This window comes from Budorcas taxicolor, chromosome 9 (assembly GCF_023091745.1).
Source record: "Budorcas taxicolor isolate Tak-1 chromosome 9, Takin1.1, whole genome shotgun sequence".
In the NCBI taxonomy this organism is placed as follows: domain Eukaryota; kingdom Metazoa; phylum Chordata; class Mammalia; order Artiodactyla; family Bovidae; genus Budorcas; species Budorcas taxicolor.
In genome coordinates this window covers 88173541-88191864 of record NC_068918.1, presented here as the reverse complement: position 1 = coordinate 88191864, position 18324 = coordinate 88173541, and the positions used below count along the sequence as shown (strand labels likewise).

The 18324-nt window shown below is 47.6% G+C and overlaps 1 protein-coding gene across 2 annotated transcripts in view; it reads left to right on the top strand.

The window, feature by feature from the left end:
- The window catches only part of PRKN (parkin RBR E3 ubiquitin protein ligase), a 1201361-nt gene extending 1183684 nt beyond the window's left edge, over nt 1-17677 (top strand). For both annotated transcript variants that reach the window (XM_052645487.1, XM_052645486.1), the window contains exons 11-12: nt 8427-8544; nt 15029-17677. In XM_052645487.1, the coding sequence (XP_052501447.1) occupies nt 8427-8544; nt 15029-15141 (231 nt within the window). In that variant the 3' untranslated portion in view covers nt 15142-17677. The remainder of the gene's footprint in view (nt 1-8426; nt 8545-15028) is intronic.
- The last annotated feature ends 647 nt before the right edge of the window (nt 17678-18324 follow it).

Genomic DNA, 18324 nt, shown 5'->3' with positions numbered 1-18324 from the left:
CCAACACCACAGTTCAAAAAGAGAGAGTAATAAATATTAATAATTCCAAGAATCTTGGTGCCTGAAAGGGAACCGCAGTGTTCCAACTCACCGGCAGGGGGCGCGCTGCTCACAAGCAGCGCTCTTGGACTAGAACATTTGTCTGCTGAGACCACTACTCTCTGCGGAGGCAGGAGTTTTCAGTTAAAGATGTGGCAAGTGGGTGCTATCTGGACATTCAGTTTTGATAATAAAGGTGACACTTCACAGTTGGTGTTCACCTGAAAACATTCTCATCTGATTCCAGCTAATTTTAGACATTAATGCCAATCAGATCCTTTTTGGAAAATAGATTTAAATTGACTTTTAGAAGTAGGATATTTGTTGGTGTTTAGTCACTAAGTTGTGTCCAGCTCTTAGTGACTTCATAGACTGTAGCCTGCCAAGTTCCTCCGTCCGTGGGATACTCCAGGCAAGGGTACTGGAGTGGGTTGCCATGCTCTCCTCCAGGGGGTCTTCCTGAGCCAGGGATAAACCCTCAGCTCCTGCATTGGCAGGTGGGTCCTTTACTGCTGAGCCATCAGGGAGGCCCCAGGGTAAACAGATGTCACAGATAAAGCTGGAAAGATGACACGCATGCGAAGAGTCTCTCAAGTTGTTCTGTTGTTCAGCCACTTGGTCATGTCCAGCTCTTTGCGACCTCATAGACTGCAGCACAGCAGGCTTCCCTGTCCATCACCATCTCCCAGAGCTTGCTCAAATTCACGTCCATTGAGTCGGTGATGCCATCCAACCATCTCATCCTCTATCGTCCCCTTCTCCTCCTGCCCTCAGTCTTTCCCAGCATCAGGGTCTTTTCCAATGAGTCAGCAGGTTGCATCAGGTAGCCAAAGTATTGGAGCTTCAGCTTTAGCATCAGTCCTTCCAATGAATATTCAGGACTGATTTCCTTTAGGATTGACTGGTTGGAGCTCCTTGCTGTCCAAGGGACTCTCAAGAATCTTCTCCAGCACCAGAGTTTGAAAGCATCATTTCTTCAGCACTCAGCTTTCTTAATGGTCCAACTCTCATACCCATACATGACTACTGGAAAAACCATAGGTTTGACTATACGGACCTTTGTCAGCAAAGTGATGTCTCTGCTTTTTAATATACTCTCTAGGTTTGTTGTAGCTATTCTTCCAAGGAGTAAGTGTCTTTTAATTTCGTGGCTGCAGTTGCCATCTGCAGTGATTTCAGAGCCCTAGACAATGAAATCTGACACTGCTTCCGCATTTTCAAGTAGCTCTAACTTGCATCTATATCAACAGTGTCTCCTAGGCACAAATTTTAAAATCTCTCTGAGGGCACTTGATTTGCCTGCATTTCTCAAAGGGGATTCCATTGGTCTTTTCAGTTTATACAAACCCCACAGTCTGATAGTGTCACCTCTATAAACACAAGATGAGGTTGGTGATGTTGATGCCTTCGGGGTGCCCCAGGCTCTGTGCTAAGAGCCTGCATGCTTATATTCTTGACTCACAGCCACTGTTGTGAGATGTGAACTGTGTCCATCACATAGGTGACCAGAGCCTGGGGCTTGGGCTCTGTCCATGGTTACACAGCAAGCGAAGAAGGAAGCTGGCATTTGAGCCCAGGGATCAATGCCTCTAAGCCCTGCTCTGAACCACTTCTCAGGATGCAGGCAGCTCTAAGCGTCCACTTGACCATTACCACCTACAAACAAAACCACGGTCACTGCTTGGGCCACAGGCTGTCTGTCATGCCAATAGTTGACCTTGCTGAGATGGATTTTGAAGGTATATAGGAATTAGGAGAAACTGCTGATTTTTTAGACATTGACTATGTATAAAAAAGGGGTTTCTGTGATAGCTCAGTTGGTAAAGAATCCGCTTGCAATGCAAGAGGCCCTGGTTTGATTCCTGGGTGGGCAAGATCCGCTGGAGAAGGGATAGGCTACCCACTCCAGTATTCTTGGGCTTCCCTGGTGGCTCAGCTGGTAAAGGATCCACCTGCAAGGCAGGAGACCTGGGTTTGACCCCCGGATTGGGAAGATCCCCTGGAGGAGGGAAAGGCTCCAGTATTCTGGCCTGGAGAATTCCATGGACTGTATAGTCTATGGGGTCAAAAAGAGTTGGACACGACTGAGTCACTTTGACTTTCATGTAAGAAGAGAGGCCCGTCCCATCCCATGCCCACACGTCCTGCCCCCCACGTGCACTCACGCACTGACCCCCGGCGTGCGGATGAACACAAAGCAGACACAGGGGTCTGTGCAATGCGCCTAACTGTCACACTGCCCTGTGGGAGCCACAGTCAAGCTCACGTAGGATAATGGTGCTGAGTCACCTCCTGGCACGCACTGCCAAGTCCCTGCTTTACAGCTTGATGCCTAAAAGCATGAGGGAGGGTGAGTTCATCCAACTAGGCAGGCTCTTAGTCTCAAGCGAGGTGCCTCCCAAGCCTGCCTGTGCCCCACGAACCCCCAGGGCATTGTTATAAATGCCTATTTATTTGGCTGTGTCGGGTCTCAGTTGTGGTATGTGGGACCTTCCACTGCAGCGCCTGGACTCTCTAGTCGTGGCACACACGCTCAGTAGCTGGGACACTCAGGCTTACTCGCCCCATGGCACATGGGATCTTAGTCCCCCCGCCCAACCAGGGATCGAACCCGCATCTCCTGCATTGCAAGGCAGCTTCGTAGCTACTGGACCACCACAGAAGCGCCCACCCCAGTGCCAACCAGTCACATTTGTGGACTCCACCCTGGATCCGCATCTCCAGGTTGTGAGCACAAGCAAAGGTGCGCGTGTGTGTCTAAATGATGTGATCCCATAGCAGTGGGCACACCCAACCACTGCTAGCGATCATTCCAGAAGGATTTGGACATCGGTACCAAGGATGCTCATAAAGGATGCTGAGAAAGGTGTCAGTGAAGAGGCTCTCGACAGCACTTTTCCCCCTGGTTTGCCTGGACACAGAGAAGCCACTAGAAGGATGGCCCAGCGCTTGCTCCTTGGCTCCCCGACGTCAGGTGGGCCCACAGCAGAGAGCTGGGCCCCTGACTGTCCTGCTTCCGGTGGATCCAGTTGGGTGAAGCGAAAGAAGCAAGAATGACGTTGACGCGGGCCTGGAGGCCCCCGAGGGGATTGTGGAGCTCTCGGGGGCTCTGTTCTCCCAACGAGGAAGGCAGCCAGCAGCAGGGGGAGCGGGCTGGGCAGTGAGACAAGCAGAGATGAAAAGGACAAGGAAAAGCCAGTCTTGGCTCCGACAGCCGCGGCCTCATCCACATCCCCTTGAGAGCAGTTGCAGCAGGTCAGGCAGAAGCGAGGACTGGCTGCGGGGCCGTGGGCAGAGAGCCACAGAGCAGGCGGGGGCGGGGGGCAGCGCTGGGCTCCAAGGAGCTGATGTCCGCCCCGCGGCCTCAGCCTGTAGAACCGCTCTGTGACCTTGCCTCGGCCTTCAGCCCTGGGTCCTCTTTGCTGTTTGCACATCACAGGAAAGGGCTTCCCTCGTGGCTCAGTTGTTAAAGAAGCTGCTGCAATGCAAGAGACCCGGGTTCAATCCCTGAGTCAGGAAGATCCTCTGGAGAAGGAAATGGCAAAACCCACTCCAGTATTCCTGCCTGGAGAACCCCATGGACAGAGGAGCCTGGTGGCCACAGTCCATGGGATCACAAAGAGTCAGAAACGACTGAGCGTCTGAGCACAGAGCAAATACAAACTATTATACAGAGAATAATCGTTTATCCGACCTTGTTGGATAAACAGCAGCGTTCTGCTTCAAGTGGTTTAGAAACTGCCTTCCGATGCAGGGAACCTGGGTTCAATCCCTGGTGCAGGAACTAAGATCCCACCTGCCACAGAGCAGCCAAGCCCGCAGAAAGCAATGAAGACCCAGTGCAGCCAAAATAAAAATAATGAATTAAATTTTAAAAGCACTGGCTGCATACCAGGTCTAAATATTAAAAAGCAAAAACAACAAGCTCCGACTGTTTAGCACAGCAAACTATATTCAATATCTTTTGATAAACCATAATGGAAAAGAATATGGAAAGAATATATATGTGTATCTGAGCCCAGCTTTCTTTATAGTCCAACTCTCACATTCATACATGACTACTGGAAAAACCATAGCTTTGACTAGACGGACCTTTGTTGGCAAAGTAATGTCTCTGCTTTTTAATATGCTGTCTAGGTCGGTTATAACTTTCCTTCCAAGGAGTAAGCGTCTTTTAATTTCATGGCTGCGGTCATCATCTGCAGTGATTTTTAAACTACAGTTGATTTATAATATTGTGTTAGTTTCAGGTGTACAGCAAAATGATTGAGTTATGCATATATCAATTGTGTGGTGAGTCTCTCAGCCGTGTCTGATTCTTGTGACTCCAGCCCTCCAGGCTCCTCTGTCCATAGGATTTCCCAGGCAAGAATACTGGAGTGGGTTGCTATTTCCTCTTCCAGGGGATCTTCCCAACCCAGGGATAAAGCCTGTGTCTCCTGCATGTCCTGCACTGGCAGGTGGATTCTTTACCACTGAGCCATGGGGGAAACCTTCAATACATGTGTGTGTGTGTGTGTGTGTGTGTGTGTGTGTGTAGATACATATTCTTTTTCAGATTCTTTTCCATTATAGGCTATTATAAGAGATTGAATATCGTTCTCTGCGTTATACAGTAAATCTCTGTTGCTTATCTGTTTCATACATGGCAGGCGTATCTGCCAATCCCTCCCCGCCCCCTTTCCCCACTGGTGACCGTAAGCTGGTTCTCTGTGTCTGTGAGTCTGCTTCTGTTTTGTAACTAAGCTCATTCGTCTCTCTAAGTGTATTTATTCTGTGCTCCGCCCCGGTCGTCCCGGTGCCCACGGCCTTTGCGGGTCAGGGTCTGCAGTGTTGCGTTTCTGCCACTTTCTCTTGCGGCAGCTTGTTTTCTCCTGTATTTGCTGACTTTTTTTTAAAAATTGTGATCCCAGGTTTCTTGGAATTTTATTTGTGTTTTTGTTTGTTTGTTTGTTGAGGTTTGGCTTTTTAAAAGAGCATTACTCTACAGAAAATATTTTTGCTTTAGCTAGGTTCTTGGCTATACTGTCAAATCAACTTTTTGGCATGAGGCTTTTTTAAAGCTTAATCAGGTGGTATGAATTTTTTCACAGATTTCTGTGCATGGGGCTTGTGTGTATGTGTGTAAGCAAAGTAATGGGAAGATCCACCTTCCATCTTGCTCTGGCCCAGGTTCCATCTCTGCTTGTAAAGACCAAGCCCTGGGCACCCTGGGACTAGGCAAACCACCCCACTTGCTAACATCAGATTCCTCCCTCCCTAAACCAGCAGAATTTTCTCTTTCTCATCCTGAGCTTCAGGGATTTTCCTGACATTCCCATCAAATCAACCATTTACTTAGCAAAGGTGTCTCTTGCTTGCCTATTTATTCATCCAGCACCTTCAGGTGTATACACCTGGGAGCAATTACCTTTAGCATGCAGTGCACCAGATTGCTGAAAAGCGGCATTTTCAACTTAGTCTTCGGTCAGTGACATTATAAATTTCTCTGATCTTTATGGCCCTAGTAAGCAATTTTAAACCATCACTACAGTATTACAAGCTCCTGGACCTTAACAGGAAAAAAAAAAAAAACTAGAGACGTAGGGTCAGGGAAGACACGTACTTGAGATACAAACCTACTTATTAAATCTTGTGACATTCTCATTCATCACAGCTTTATCACTGGGCTGTTGGCCAGGAATAGTCTTTACATTGTCCCAGAGCCAAAGGGAGTCCTCTGTGACCTGCAGTTGCTTCTTCGTGTTATCCTGACTCTGCTTTATTCTAACTATTCGAAAATCACGTGACACCCTCTGAGTTATAAAGGACGTTTACCTTTGTGAAGAGAAGAGCCGATGAAGAGAAAGGAATTGGTCTCACCTCAATGACCACCATCGGGAATATGCCCTTCTTGGCTCACAGGGTTCGATTCCAGACGACTGTCAAGTTGGCACCTTCTTGGGATGCGTCATTTGTTGGTTGACTCAGCTAAAATGTACTGAGTGCCCACTGGGTGCAGGCCACTGGTGCCAGACAGACACTGAAGAGGTGAGGAAGACACAGCCATGACCTTGGCCTTGGATGAACTCACTTTCTGTTGGAAGTAACAGAAACATAAATACTCATTACCATGAAACCATTAAATGCTGCATCTGAGATGTAAAGACATCTAAGTGTGGTTATTGTTAAGTCGCTGAGTCATATCGGACCCTTTACGACCCCATGGGCTGTAGCCTGCCAGGCTCCTCTGTACATGGGATTCTCCAGGCAAGAGTACTGGAGTGGGTTGCCAATTCCTTCTCCAGGGGATTTTCCTGACCCAGGGAATGAATCTGTGACTCCTGCTTCGCATGCTGATTCTTTACTGCTGAGCCACCAGGGAAGCCCACTTACTTCCCAGTACTTCATTCTTAAAAGACTGAAAACTTAAATATTTCAAAAATATGTAGACTCTGATGATGACATGATACCAGTTGGATTGGTGTCTGGGGTGAAGGATCCACTCGCCAGATTCCGTGCCTGACCTACGTCCCTCCCTGGACGGTGGTTTCAGGGGACAGCTGCTGTACTTACTGAGGCAGACATTTCTGACCACAGCCCTCCCACCCTCTGGCCTTCACTGTCTTCACTCTCACCATGTAGAAAACCTGCCAAGAGGCAGCGGTGCTGGGCGGAGTTTGATCCTCAAAGTGCAAGGCTCTGGGCCAGAGAATCTCTGGTTTGGGTTTCCATCCTCCAGGTTTCCCAGATCTTTGCATTCAGTCGCCCCTGGTACTGTTTTATACCAGCATCCTGACACCCAGCCCTCGGCATTTTTACTACTCAGAAGCTTCCTTGGTTTGATATCTGCCTGTCTTCTCCAGGTTACCATGAGGATCCACTGAAATGAGGAAATCAAAGTGCAAAAAATTAATGTGCTGTAAATCTATAAAGCTTTATCAATGTTATTATTAGAGTAATATCGGAGTATTAGAGCATTTTGTATTATACGGTTTCTTTACTAACTTATATTTAAGTCATTTTTTAGTAGTGTCCTAACCTAAAAATGGGCTTCCCACCTTCCAGTGCAGGAGATATAAGAGACATGGGTTCGATCCTTGGATCGGGAAGATCCCCTGGAGGAGGGCATAGCAACCCACTCCAGTATTCTTGCCTGGGGAATCCCATGGACAGAGGAGCCTGACAGGCTACAGGCCACAGGTCTGCAAAGAGTCAGATGCCACTGAAGCAGCTTAGCCCACAAGCAACCTAAAAATAGGCCTGGGAATGTTTTAAGAGTCATCACAGATTAATAAAATGACTTGCATGTTTGTATTAATTTTAAAGCGTAGAAGAAAACTTTTAAATTCCGTAGAGGCCAAGATAGAAGGGTTCTGTTTGGATTACCATTTGAAATATATTTCTAGACCACAGAGTTCTTGTACTGAATCCAAAAATGTCCCAACTCTTTCGCTGCACATCTCACTCAACACTGAAGTAAGTGAAGAGACTGTAGGGTCTGAACAGACTATCTGCAGCGGCGCCTTTGAAATCCCTCCACCTTTCTGTGGTCTGAGTCAGGGATAAGTCATTCCTCTGACGTGAATGACATTAGCAAGTATTTCTGAGAGCTTCTTGTAGATGCCCAGGTCATTCATAGCATCACTTAATGGGTGTCAGACACTTGTTTTTTCGCTTCTTTAAAGACATTGACCCACTTGATCCTTGGTACAGTGCACTAGATAGGTCAATTTCCATCTGAGATGGGAACTTTCAGGGAGCTATGCAGTGTTCTCAAACCCGCCTACCCGGGTAGGGATTTGAACCCAGGCAGCTGGCTCCAAGGCCCCGTCTTGACCTCTGGCTGTTCCTGGCTCCTGCTGCCATCTCCTCAGTCACATCAGCTTCACCTCCCTCTTCCTGCACCATCTCATCGGCCACCACATTCCTATCCGGGTACAGGAATACAAGATAGTAAGACGTTGAAGAAAGCTGAAAAGCGAAGATCTTGGTGTCACAGAGACTCTCCTACTTATCTGCTTCGGGCAGTGGTTTAACTTGTCTAATCCCCAATGTAAAATTAAACGTAGCGCACACGCCTGATGAAACACCTGACGAGAAGGGTTTCAGGGCCTGTCTCACCCTGCCCGCATATCAGCACCCGAGAGAGATGTTGTTTATCACAAGCAGTCAAAACAGCACAAAGGACGAGCTCAGACCACAAAGCCACACGGTCTTTTCTTGGCTTGTAAGCACATGCCAAGAAAACCGTGCCAGGGCCTGTCCACCCCTTGTCGAGTGAGTTTCCCTCCGAGCTTCTTGCCCGACCTCCGTGTCTAAGAATTTCCAGGACAGCATCTCAAGGAACCCATGTTCAGCCCACTATGAAGATCTGACTGTCTCTTCCCCCTGTCTTCTCTCCCCAGGCCTACAGAGTCGATGAAAAGGCTGCAGAGCAGGCCCGGTGGGAGGAAGCCTCCAAAGAAACAATCAAGAAGACCACCAAGCCCTGTCCCCGCTGCCACGTGCCCGTGGAGAAAAACGGTGAGTCTGGGCTGGCCGAAGAGCGCGGCTGCGGTGGGCTCTTCTCGGAGGGCGGCAGAGAAGTCAGATCTACGAAGGCTTGCTAGCTGAGGGGCTCAGCACTGGGGCTTTGGGGCCATCCAGACAGGGTTTGAATCTCAGCACCCACATCAAGCTTCTTAACCTCCTAAACCACAAATCCTCGTCTGTAAAATGGAGATGCTAAACAGAAGCTGCACAACTATAGGATCAGGTGGCAGGACGGATGGCAAATGCTTCCCTGGTGCCTGGTATAGAAAGAGCGCTCAAGAAACATGAACCGCCCTTATATTACTTATTATTAACACTACTGAACTCCCCTGGAGAAGGAAATGGCATCCCACTCCAGTATCCTGGCCTGGAGAATCCCGTGGACAGAGGAGCCTAGCGGAATACAGCCCATAGGGTCACAAAGAACGGGACGTGACTAAGTGACTGACACACACAGGGAACTTCCCAGTCTGCCGTTTCCCCAGAGCGCTCTGATGCTGAGATACTCATCGGCCTGGGGCTGAGAGCTGGCCTGCTGTGAGCGAAACCCCGCCCGCAGCCCCAGGGTGGGCCCTGCAGCCTCTCTTTGCTCTGCTAAGGACTGTAGGGAAAGTCTTTTGTGGGGCTGGAGAAGACTCTTGAGAGTCCCTCCGACTGCAAAGAGATCCAACCAGTCCATCCTAAAGGAGATCAGTCCTGAATGTTTACTGGAAAGACTGGTGCTGAAACTGAAGTTCCAATCCTTTGACCACCTGATGTGAAGAGGTGACTTATTGGAAAAGACCCTGATGCTGGGAGGGATTGAGGGCAGGAAGAGAGGGGACGACAGAGATGAGGGGATGATGAGATGGCTGGATGGCATCTCCGACGTGATGGATATGAATCTGAGCACCCTCTGGGAGATGGTGAGGGACAGGGAAGCCTGGTATGCTGCCGTCCATGGGGTGGACAGGACTGAGCCACTGAACGCCACCAACCGAAGACAACCTGAGAGCACCGCAGGTCAAGTCCCAGAATGTATCCACTGAGTCATCGTTATGCCTTCATGATCTGGAATGTTCCTGGGCCTGCAGCGGCCTGGCCCCAACCTGTAAAGAGAAGACAACACCAGAATCAGAGGAAAGAGCCTCCCTGGTCCTCACGGACTGAGCAGGGTTGAGAAAGCAGCCCAGGCCCTTTCACCGGAGAGGAGGCGCAGCGCTGAGAAGCACGGGCCGGTATCCTGTCTCGTGGGTCCTTAAAGGACGCAGATGCAACAGTAAGAAACCCGCTCTGCTATTCTCAAAGGTCAGGAACCCTGGCTGTCTATCCCCTGGAGCCCAGAAGGGCACCTGATAAATAAGTACCCTGGTGAATGTAAAAGGAGCTAGGTACAGAGAAACACACATACATAGATGCTTTTCTAAAATACGGTAGAGAAAATGAGCTGGAGAAAGACCCTGGGGTTAAGAGACCCTGGTGGACATGATGCCTGAGCCCAGAATGAGAATTGGTGTCACGAGGCAGGCAAGCCTCCAGGCAGCCGGCAGGTATAAGGGCAGCAAGTAAACATTCACATACCACGTGCAAGAAGCCCAGCTCGTTCCTCTATGAGGACGAGGAGCCTCGGCTGAAGCAGGTGGGTGCGGTGCAGGGCCTTGCATGACCCAAGGGGCTTGGACTCGATTCTCTCAGGCAGGGCGCCACTCGAGGGCCTGAGGCCGGAAACCCACGGGCTCAGATCTGCCTTGAGTCAGACCACACCTGCACCCCCAGAAGATGGAATCGAAGGCGTCAAGTGCTTCCTGACTGTAGCAATGTTTCCTAATCTGGTTCTTTCTACGAAATATTGTGACGTACCATATACACGGAAAGCACTGATGTTTCACCTCTAGGCTTTTTTTTTTTTAATGTTCTACGACCGCTTTTAACGTCCACAGAATGTGTGTTCACATTACCGTCTCCAGCTCAGCGTACCCAGGATCCTCGCCATACACACAGATCTGTCGTTTGGAATCCTGATCGCAGGCACGAGGTCCGGGGCCACGTGTTACAGAGCATTCTCGGAATCAAGGCACGAGCGAAAACCTGGGGCACAGACGCGCGTTCTTTAGCGCCGCAGGGACAGGAAAGCTTTCAAAGAACAAAGCAGAGCTAAGTATATTTTAAAAAAAAAAAAGGGCACAGAACGTATCCTTGAGCAAAGAATGCTTCTTTGCAATTTTGCATAGTGTGATCCTGAAGGATGAAGGGAGAGGTTCTGTCTTCTCAAAATTCTGTTTGAATCAACTGGAGATGAATGACTCATGTTTAGAAAGAGTCAGGCAGGGGCCGAAAATCTGACAGACTGAGATTAAGCCGAACTGGATTTAATTTCAAGGAAACCTGATTCTCCCACTGGCTTAGAGGTCACACCTATAGTCTTTTACCCTATGAACTGAAAAGCTGAACCTTTCAGCTAGTTCGTGATAGTCTAAACTGTTCTAACGGCTATCACTACAGCCTAAACAAACCTAGCCTCTATTAGAAAAGCTAGTTTCCTTTGGAAAATTGTAAAGCTCCATAGAATGTAAAGAATCTTTCATTCACGTTTTAAAAATTAAAGAAAAAAGAGAAAACATTTTATATATCAGTGGAAAGGGAGAGAGAATCTGTAATATTCTAAGTACTCACCCTAATCAGGGGGATAAATGATCACGTTTCTAACACTGAAAGTTATATAAAACTAATATTTTTTTAAAAGCTAGTTTCATGATAGTTTTCTACCTAAATGTTTCATATTTAACTGAATTCCTGAAGAGTAGTTCTTCCTTCAGCAAAGCTGTCATGATCATGAGCATTCTCACCATTTCAAACACAGGCTAAACCTTTGCACTTGCTCCTATAACACCCTTCAACCTCCGGAAGTTCTTTCTTCACTTCTACCAGGTCCATCTCAAACCAGTGAGATCCTGGTTCCATTCCCTGATCAATAAGTGTCTGTTGCCCATTAAATCTGCCTTCAGCTTGTTCCAGAACTTCAGCTCTCTCATTAAATCTGATGGCAGAGTGGCCAGCCCAGGCCATGCTGTTGGCTCTGTATAGTTTGGGCTTTCCATGGTTTGAGCATTGGTCAGGAGACAACGTTCTCTAAGAAGAAAGCCAGATTTTCTCCATCCAAATATCCACAAATCATTGTGACATCAGGAACTTCCCCAGTGGCTCAGACAGTAAAGCATTTGCCTACAATGTGGGAGACCTGGGTTCAATCCCTGGGTTGGGAAGATCTCCTGGAGAAGGAAATGGCAACCCACTCCAGTATTCTTGCCTAGAAAATCCCATGGACAGAGGAACCTGGTAGGCTACAGTCCATGGGGTCGCAAAGAGTTGGACATGACTGAGCAACATTTACTTTTAAGCTGGCAAGATTTTTAGAGTTGGAGTCCCTGACATTTCTCCATTTTATGGGGTCTAAAATATTCCTTCTGTATCACATACCAGGAAGAAAAGAGAGTTAACAAAATGATTGTCTTCTCTCCTGTTATTTCCTTTTTCCTTATTCTGCTAAGCCACTGTGAGTCCAGTTTCTATAATAAAATCTCACTTGTTAATGCTAGTGCTCAAGATCCATTAAGATTTTAGTGGAATAGGAAAAATTCTCAAGCTTTCATTCAGCCTCCCTTTAATATTCAGCTAATTTGCATGCATTGCTTAAGCATTCTTTATGATATTCCAGAAAAATTTAAGTGATTATACAGTATTACACTACTATATTATTGAAATCCTAAGTGCACAGTCAGTAAGTATGTGTTGAAAATACTCAACCCTGTAATTGTGTAATCCTAATTGGAAAATATTAAAAGTATCACAATGAGTTTTTCCCTTATTTTCCACATATGTAAATGCTTAAATGCCCTTTAAAGCCAACCAAAAACAAGTAGGAAAGTATGGGATTTTAAATACCCTTCAGTTAGCCTAAAACAAATGCCTTTAGTTACATATTCATAAATATTTTATATTAGTGCCAGTTCTCATGCCAAGCTTTTAATATAAAAATGAGACAGCCCTGAAGCAATTATTTGGAAAATTTGGCAAGGAAAAAAAATGGCTTAACAAGATAATTGGTAAAATTAAATAATGGAGCACATTCGATGCTAAGTGAGATTCAAGCAAAGAAACCACGTCTGCCTGGATTGTCTGGGAGATTCGCTCACAAACAGTTCTCTACATACAATTTTATACAAATAACTTTCCTTTCACATCACAGCAGACTTGCTGTCTGATACCCAGAAGCAAATAGAGAATGCAGTTAGCAAATTGGGGAGGTGGGGAAATCCCAAAATAAGTCCCCAAATAAGGGACTTTTCATTTCGTACTGGAAAGGCCCTGCTTCCTGAATGAAGGAACGTTGAAATCACACAGATCTCAGCTAAAGCTCTGGCTTCACACTGTTTATTTATTTGTGGCTGTGCCGGGTCTTCCTTGCTGCCCCCGCTCTTTTCTCCAGTTGCCGAGAGCGGAGGCTCCTCTCTAGCTGCGGGGCTTCTCACCACAGCGGCTTCTCCCGGCGCAGCGCCCCGGCTCTAGGACGCATGGGCTTCACGGCTCGTGGGCCACAGAGCACAGGCTCGGTCAGCGGTCGTGTCACACCGGCTCAGTTGCCCCGTGGCATGCGGGGTCTTCCTGGACCACGTCTCCTGCAAACAGGAGGAAACCATGAACCCTGCAGGCGATTCTTTACCCCTGAGTCAGCAGGGAAGCCCTGCCTATACACTTAAAAGTACTCAACCTTGAGAAAATTCTGCAACAGGCAATCCCCTTAGTCTCACAAGGTGCTTTCATCTTGGGGGTTTCCCTGGTACCTCGGGTGGTAACGAACGCGCCTGCAATGCAAAGTACATCATGCGAAATGCCGGGCTGCAGGAAGCACAAGCTGGAATCAAGATTGCCAGGAGAAATATCAACAACCTCAGATATGCAGGTGATACCACCCTAATGGCAGAAAATGAAGAGGAACTAAAGAGCCTCTTGATGAGGGTAAAAAAGGAGAGTAAAAAAAGCTGGCTTAAAATTCAGCATTCAAAAAGCTAAGATCATGGCATCTGGTCCCATCACTTCATGGCAAATAGATGGGGAAAAAGTGAAAACAGTGGCAGATTTTGTTTTCTTGGGCTCCAAAATCACTGTAGATGGTGATTGCAGCCATGAAATTAAAAGACGCTTGCTCCTTGGAAGAAAAGCTATGACCAACCTAAACAGCATATTAAAAAGCAGAGACATCACTTTCCTGATAGAAGTTCACATAGTCAAAGCTATGATTTTTCCAGTAGTTATGTATGGATGTGAGAACTGGACTATAAAGAAGGCTGAGTGCCAAAGAATTGATGCTTTCAAACTGTGGTGTTAGAAAAGACTCTTGAAAGTCCCTTGGACTGCAAGGAGATCAAACCAGTCAATCCTAAGGGAAATCAACCCATTGGAAGGACTGATGCTGAAGCTGAAGCTCCAATACGTTGGCCACCTGATGGGAAGAGCCAACTTATTGGAAAAGACCCTGATGCTGGGAAAGATTGAGGGCAGCAGGAGAGGGGGTGATAAAGAGTGAGATGGTTAGATGGCATCACTGACTCAATGGGCATGACATTGAGCAAACTCTGGGAGATAGTGAAAGACAGGGAGGCCTGGCATGCTGCAGTCTATGGGGTCACAGAGAGTCAGACACAACTTAGCGACTGAACAACAACAATCCTCATCTTAAATAAAATTTTGAATAGCACGAAGGACCGTATTCAATATTAAATGCTTTTAAAACAACTGTCCCAACTCCTGTATTATGAATTTTTTCAAGCCAAGTAACACTGAAGAAGTGATTAAAAATTACTCATGGTATATATTAACATTATTATATATTAAATTGCAAAATACATTATTGTATACTTAAAATATTAAATTTACTATATATTTAATTAAGGAATTGACCCCTGGCTGTGAAACACAAAGCATTTGTCTTTAAAACCCATCTCAAGAGAAGTCAGTAAACTCAGATTTACAAATAAAGTTTGTCCTTGATGAAAGTGGCATGCTTCGATCTCAATCATTTCTTTTCTTAAAAAACATTCATCTTTATATTGGCTGTGCTGGGTCTCAGTTGCAACACATGGGAATTTTAGTCGTGGAACGTGGGATCTGGTTCCCTGTCCAAGGATGGAACCCAGGCTCCCTCCATTGGGAAGCATGGAATCTCAGCCACTGGACAACCAGGGAAGTCCTCGTTAAAAAAATGTATTGTCGTATAATTGATTTACAATGTTGGGTTAGTTTCAGGGACTAAGTGAACCCGTCTGCTCCAGATTCTTTTCCCATATGGGTTATTCACTCCGTTCTTCATGAAGGTCAGATGTTCAGACTCTGCCCTTCCGTTGCTTGCGGTGATTCCACGGGAAAGTCATCTGTGGGCACGCGGGCGGGTGTGGGAGTGTCGCCCAGGCGCTCACCCGTGTCCCCTCTCTGCCCGCAGGAGGATGCATGCATATGAAGTGCCCGCAGCCCCAGTGCCAGCTCCAGTGGTGCTGGAACTGCGGCTGCGAGTGGAACCGCGCCTGCATGGGGGACCACTGGTTCGACGTGTAGCTGGAACAGCGGCCGCGCAGGCGCACTCAGCCGCCATCCTGCTGGGAAGTACACGGCGCCCTCCTATCTTCTGCTTTTTCCTCTCTCTACACACACACGCACACACGCACGCACACACACACACAGCGCACGTGCACACACACGCACACGCACGCGCGCACACACACACGCACACACATGCACACGCACACACACACACACAAACACGCACGTTTCCAGTTCTTTCCAAAACCACCAAAGCAAAGTTATCGGAGAAGCTCCCAGGATCCCCGTCTCCGGGCCCCTGAGAAACGGCGAAGCCAGTGATGAGTCCCGCCGGAAGTATTCTCAAGCCCCGAAAATACACTCACAGTCAGAGCACAGAGGACGGTGCGGTTCCCCGTGTGCGCTGTCATTCTTGATTGAATTCGAGTCAGACTGAATAAGTACATAAAGACGGACTTCTCAATTACCTGCCTTTTACCTTCAGCAAATACTGGGAAGAAGCCTTTGGTGGGGTGGGGAAAGATTTCAAGGGGCTATTACCCGTGGTTCTCTGTAAGACTGCAGTGGATTCTGAGAACTTCATGCCCGGCTTAAATAGCAACGGACTTATTTAAATCTTCAGGAAGCATGTGTTCCCAAAGAGCCACAGGCAGTAGTCAAAACTATGTGTTTATCCCCAAGAATTCTATATTTATATCTTGCATTAATGAAACATCAACTCTGCATGAATCAGCTTGTCAACTAAGTGAGAAATTATGAAAGTTAATCTGAACATTGAATGCTCAAAATGTATGTATTTGAACATTCACTCCATTTAACTCTGCAACTTTAGACGTTGTTTTTCTGAAAACATTACAAAATCTAGAATTTGACTTTAAGCACTCATTTTGAGCGTGAAAAATAAGCTCGTACGTCTGGCTTCACTGTACATGTGACAAGGGGCCTCTGAAGGAGACACTGTTAGAAATCAGTTCAGTGATGATTCTCAGTGTCAACAAACACGCAGTTTATTAAAGCAGAATCTCCAAAGAAGGAACCTTCCCAGCCCGTCAGAATGAAACCAGGCAGATCAGAAGGGTCATGCTCTTTCTATCTGCCTGGACAACGTTAATTACACTGTTTTATGTCAGCGTATATTTTCTTCTGGATCTTTCAGACCTGATTCAAATTGCAGTTGTCAAAGCAATAAGACTCACAGGGAAACTGCAACAACAAAAGTGCCTAGAAAGGATAAGGGGGTCACTGCGGACGAATTGTGATGTGGAATCAAAATACAACATAAGTGTAATTAACCAGGTTCAGGGCAACCCGCACGGGGGCTCTGCCCACCCAGTGGGTTACTCAGAGTTCTTTTCTCTACGATTGTAAACTCACAGGAGAGTTTTCCCTCACATTAGCACAGCTTGAATTGGGTTGCTGATCAAGTTTTCATCTTTGTTTTATGCGTCATTCGCAGTACATCAAAGAGAGACGCATTTTCGCTGAATGCCACCAGCCTCCCTCTCCATGGCACAGTGTGCGGGTGGAACAGTCTCACCGCTGCCTTTTGTTCTCATGGTCCGCCTTCTCGGGAAGGTGGTGACGGTCCCTGAGGGTGTGATGACTCTCCTGTGAGCACAGGGCTTCTTTCGGATGGATTTGGAGACCGGTAGCCAGCCTCATCTTTGTAGACATAGCACCAGAAATCCTTGCTGGAGGGAGCGGTGGGGGGGAACCTCAGCAAGCTCCCACAGATGTCCTGTGCCCCCTGTCCCTAAGCGTCCATCCAGGGACTGTCCCACCCCGCTCCCTCCCGCGGAGGTCCTGAACCTGGAACGTGATTGGCGGGAGACAGCCCCGTCAGTGGGAAAGGAGTCACGTAGCTTCACTCTGTTGATCCAGCCTCCCCATCATGGCCCCAAGGCTGCTGGCTCCTGTCAGGGTCCCTATGGGTAGTACAGAGATGATGCAGAGCTGGTGTCTCGAGTGAGAAAAAGGCAGGGCACCGGGCTTGAGCCACCCTTGCGGTTGGCTGGCATCAGGGCTCAGCCTAGAACCCACTGGGGGCCCTCCTGCGCGTTACCAGTGGTCCCAGCGGCTCCTTACTCCAACCCCACAGGACAGTCAGGTGGCTCCCTCTGTCGTGGGGAGCTCCCAGCATTTCATACCCTCCATGGGTCTGAGGTTTAATGATGCTGATGTTATTGCCTCCTCCCTGATTTGCATGGTTTGTTGGGGGTGCCAAGCTGAGCAAGGTTTGCTCCCACTTGTTCTGGCAGTAGAAGCCCTAGGTCTCTGCTCTTTTCCTGATAGTAGCCTTCTTTTTTTTCTTTTTCAAAATAGCGTAAATAGATTCTTAAAACAAGTTAAAGGATAAACAGCCACTGTGAATGAGGCTGAATCACAAACCACTATAAATGAACATGTCTGAGCACTGAACGGTGTCACAAAAATCTGAATCTAGCAAAAGAAAAGAAATAAAGTCTTCGCAGAAGAGTCTTTATTTTTTTCTAAGTTGTATAAGGAAATACTCAGCAACAGTTGTCTAAGGTCGTACTCAAATTGTCAATAAAAGAACCGAAAGAGCGTCTGAGTCCATCTTTGAGGATACATTGTCCATAAATGCTGAAGGCGGGGGAGGGTAGCCCAGGGTGTGTGTCTCGTGGCCAGAAAGGGTTGCCGAGTGCGGCCGTGGCCATCCTGGTCTCCACTCCGAGCTCCTGACTCGTTCTGGTGGTTTGTGTTCTTTCTAAAGGTTGACTTGTTTAGTTCCCTTTGTGCAGTGCGCGTCATTGTCGCTGCGCTCTGGCTTTCTCCAGCTGTGTCGAGGTGGGGCTGCGTTGTGCTCTGGCTTTCTCCAGCTGCGGCGAGGGAGGGCTGCTCTTTCTTGCGGTGGGCAGGCTTCTGGTTGTGTGGCTTTTGTTGCGAAGGGCTTCAGTCGCTGCGGCACGTGTGTTCAGCAGCTGCAGTTCCCGGGCTCCAGAGCACGGGCTCAGGGCTCGCGGCGCACACATTTAGTTGCTCCGTGACGTGTGGGGTCTTCCCAGACCAGGGATCCAACCCGTGTCTCTTGCATTGCTAGGTGGATTCTTAAACCAAAGTGGACCACCAGGGAAGCTTCCTGGTTGTTTTTAAAACTAGGTACTAGCTTCAGTGCCTTCAAAATTCAACAGGTCTCTTCAGGGAGGAGGGGGAGGGAAGGACTGGGAGTTCGAAGTT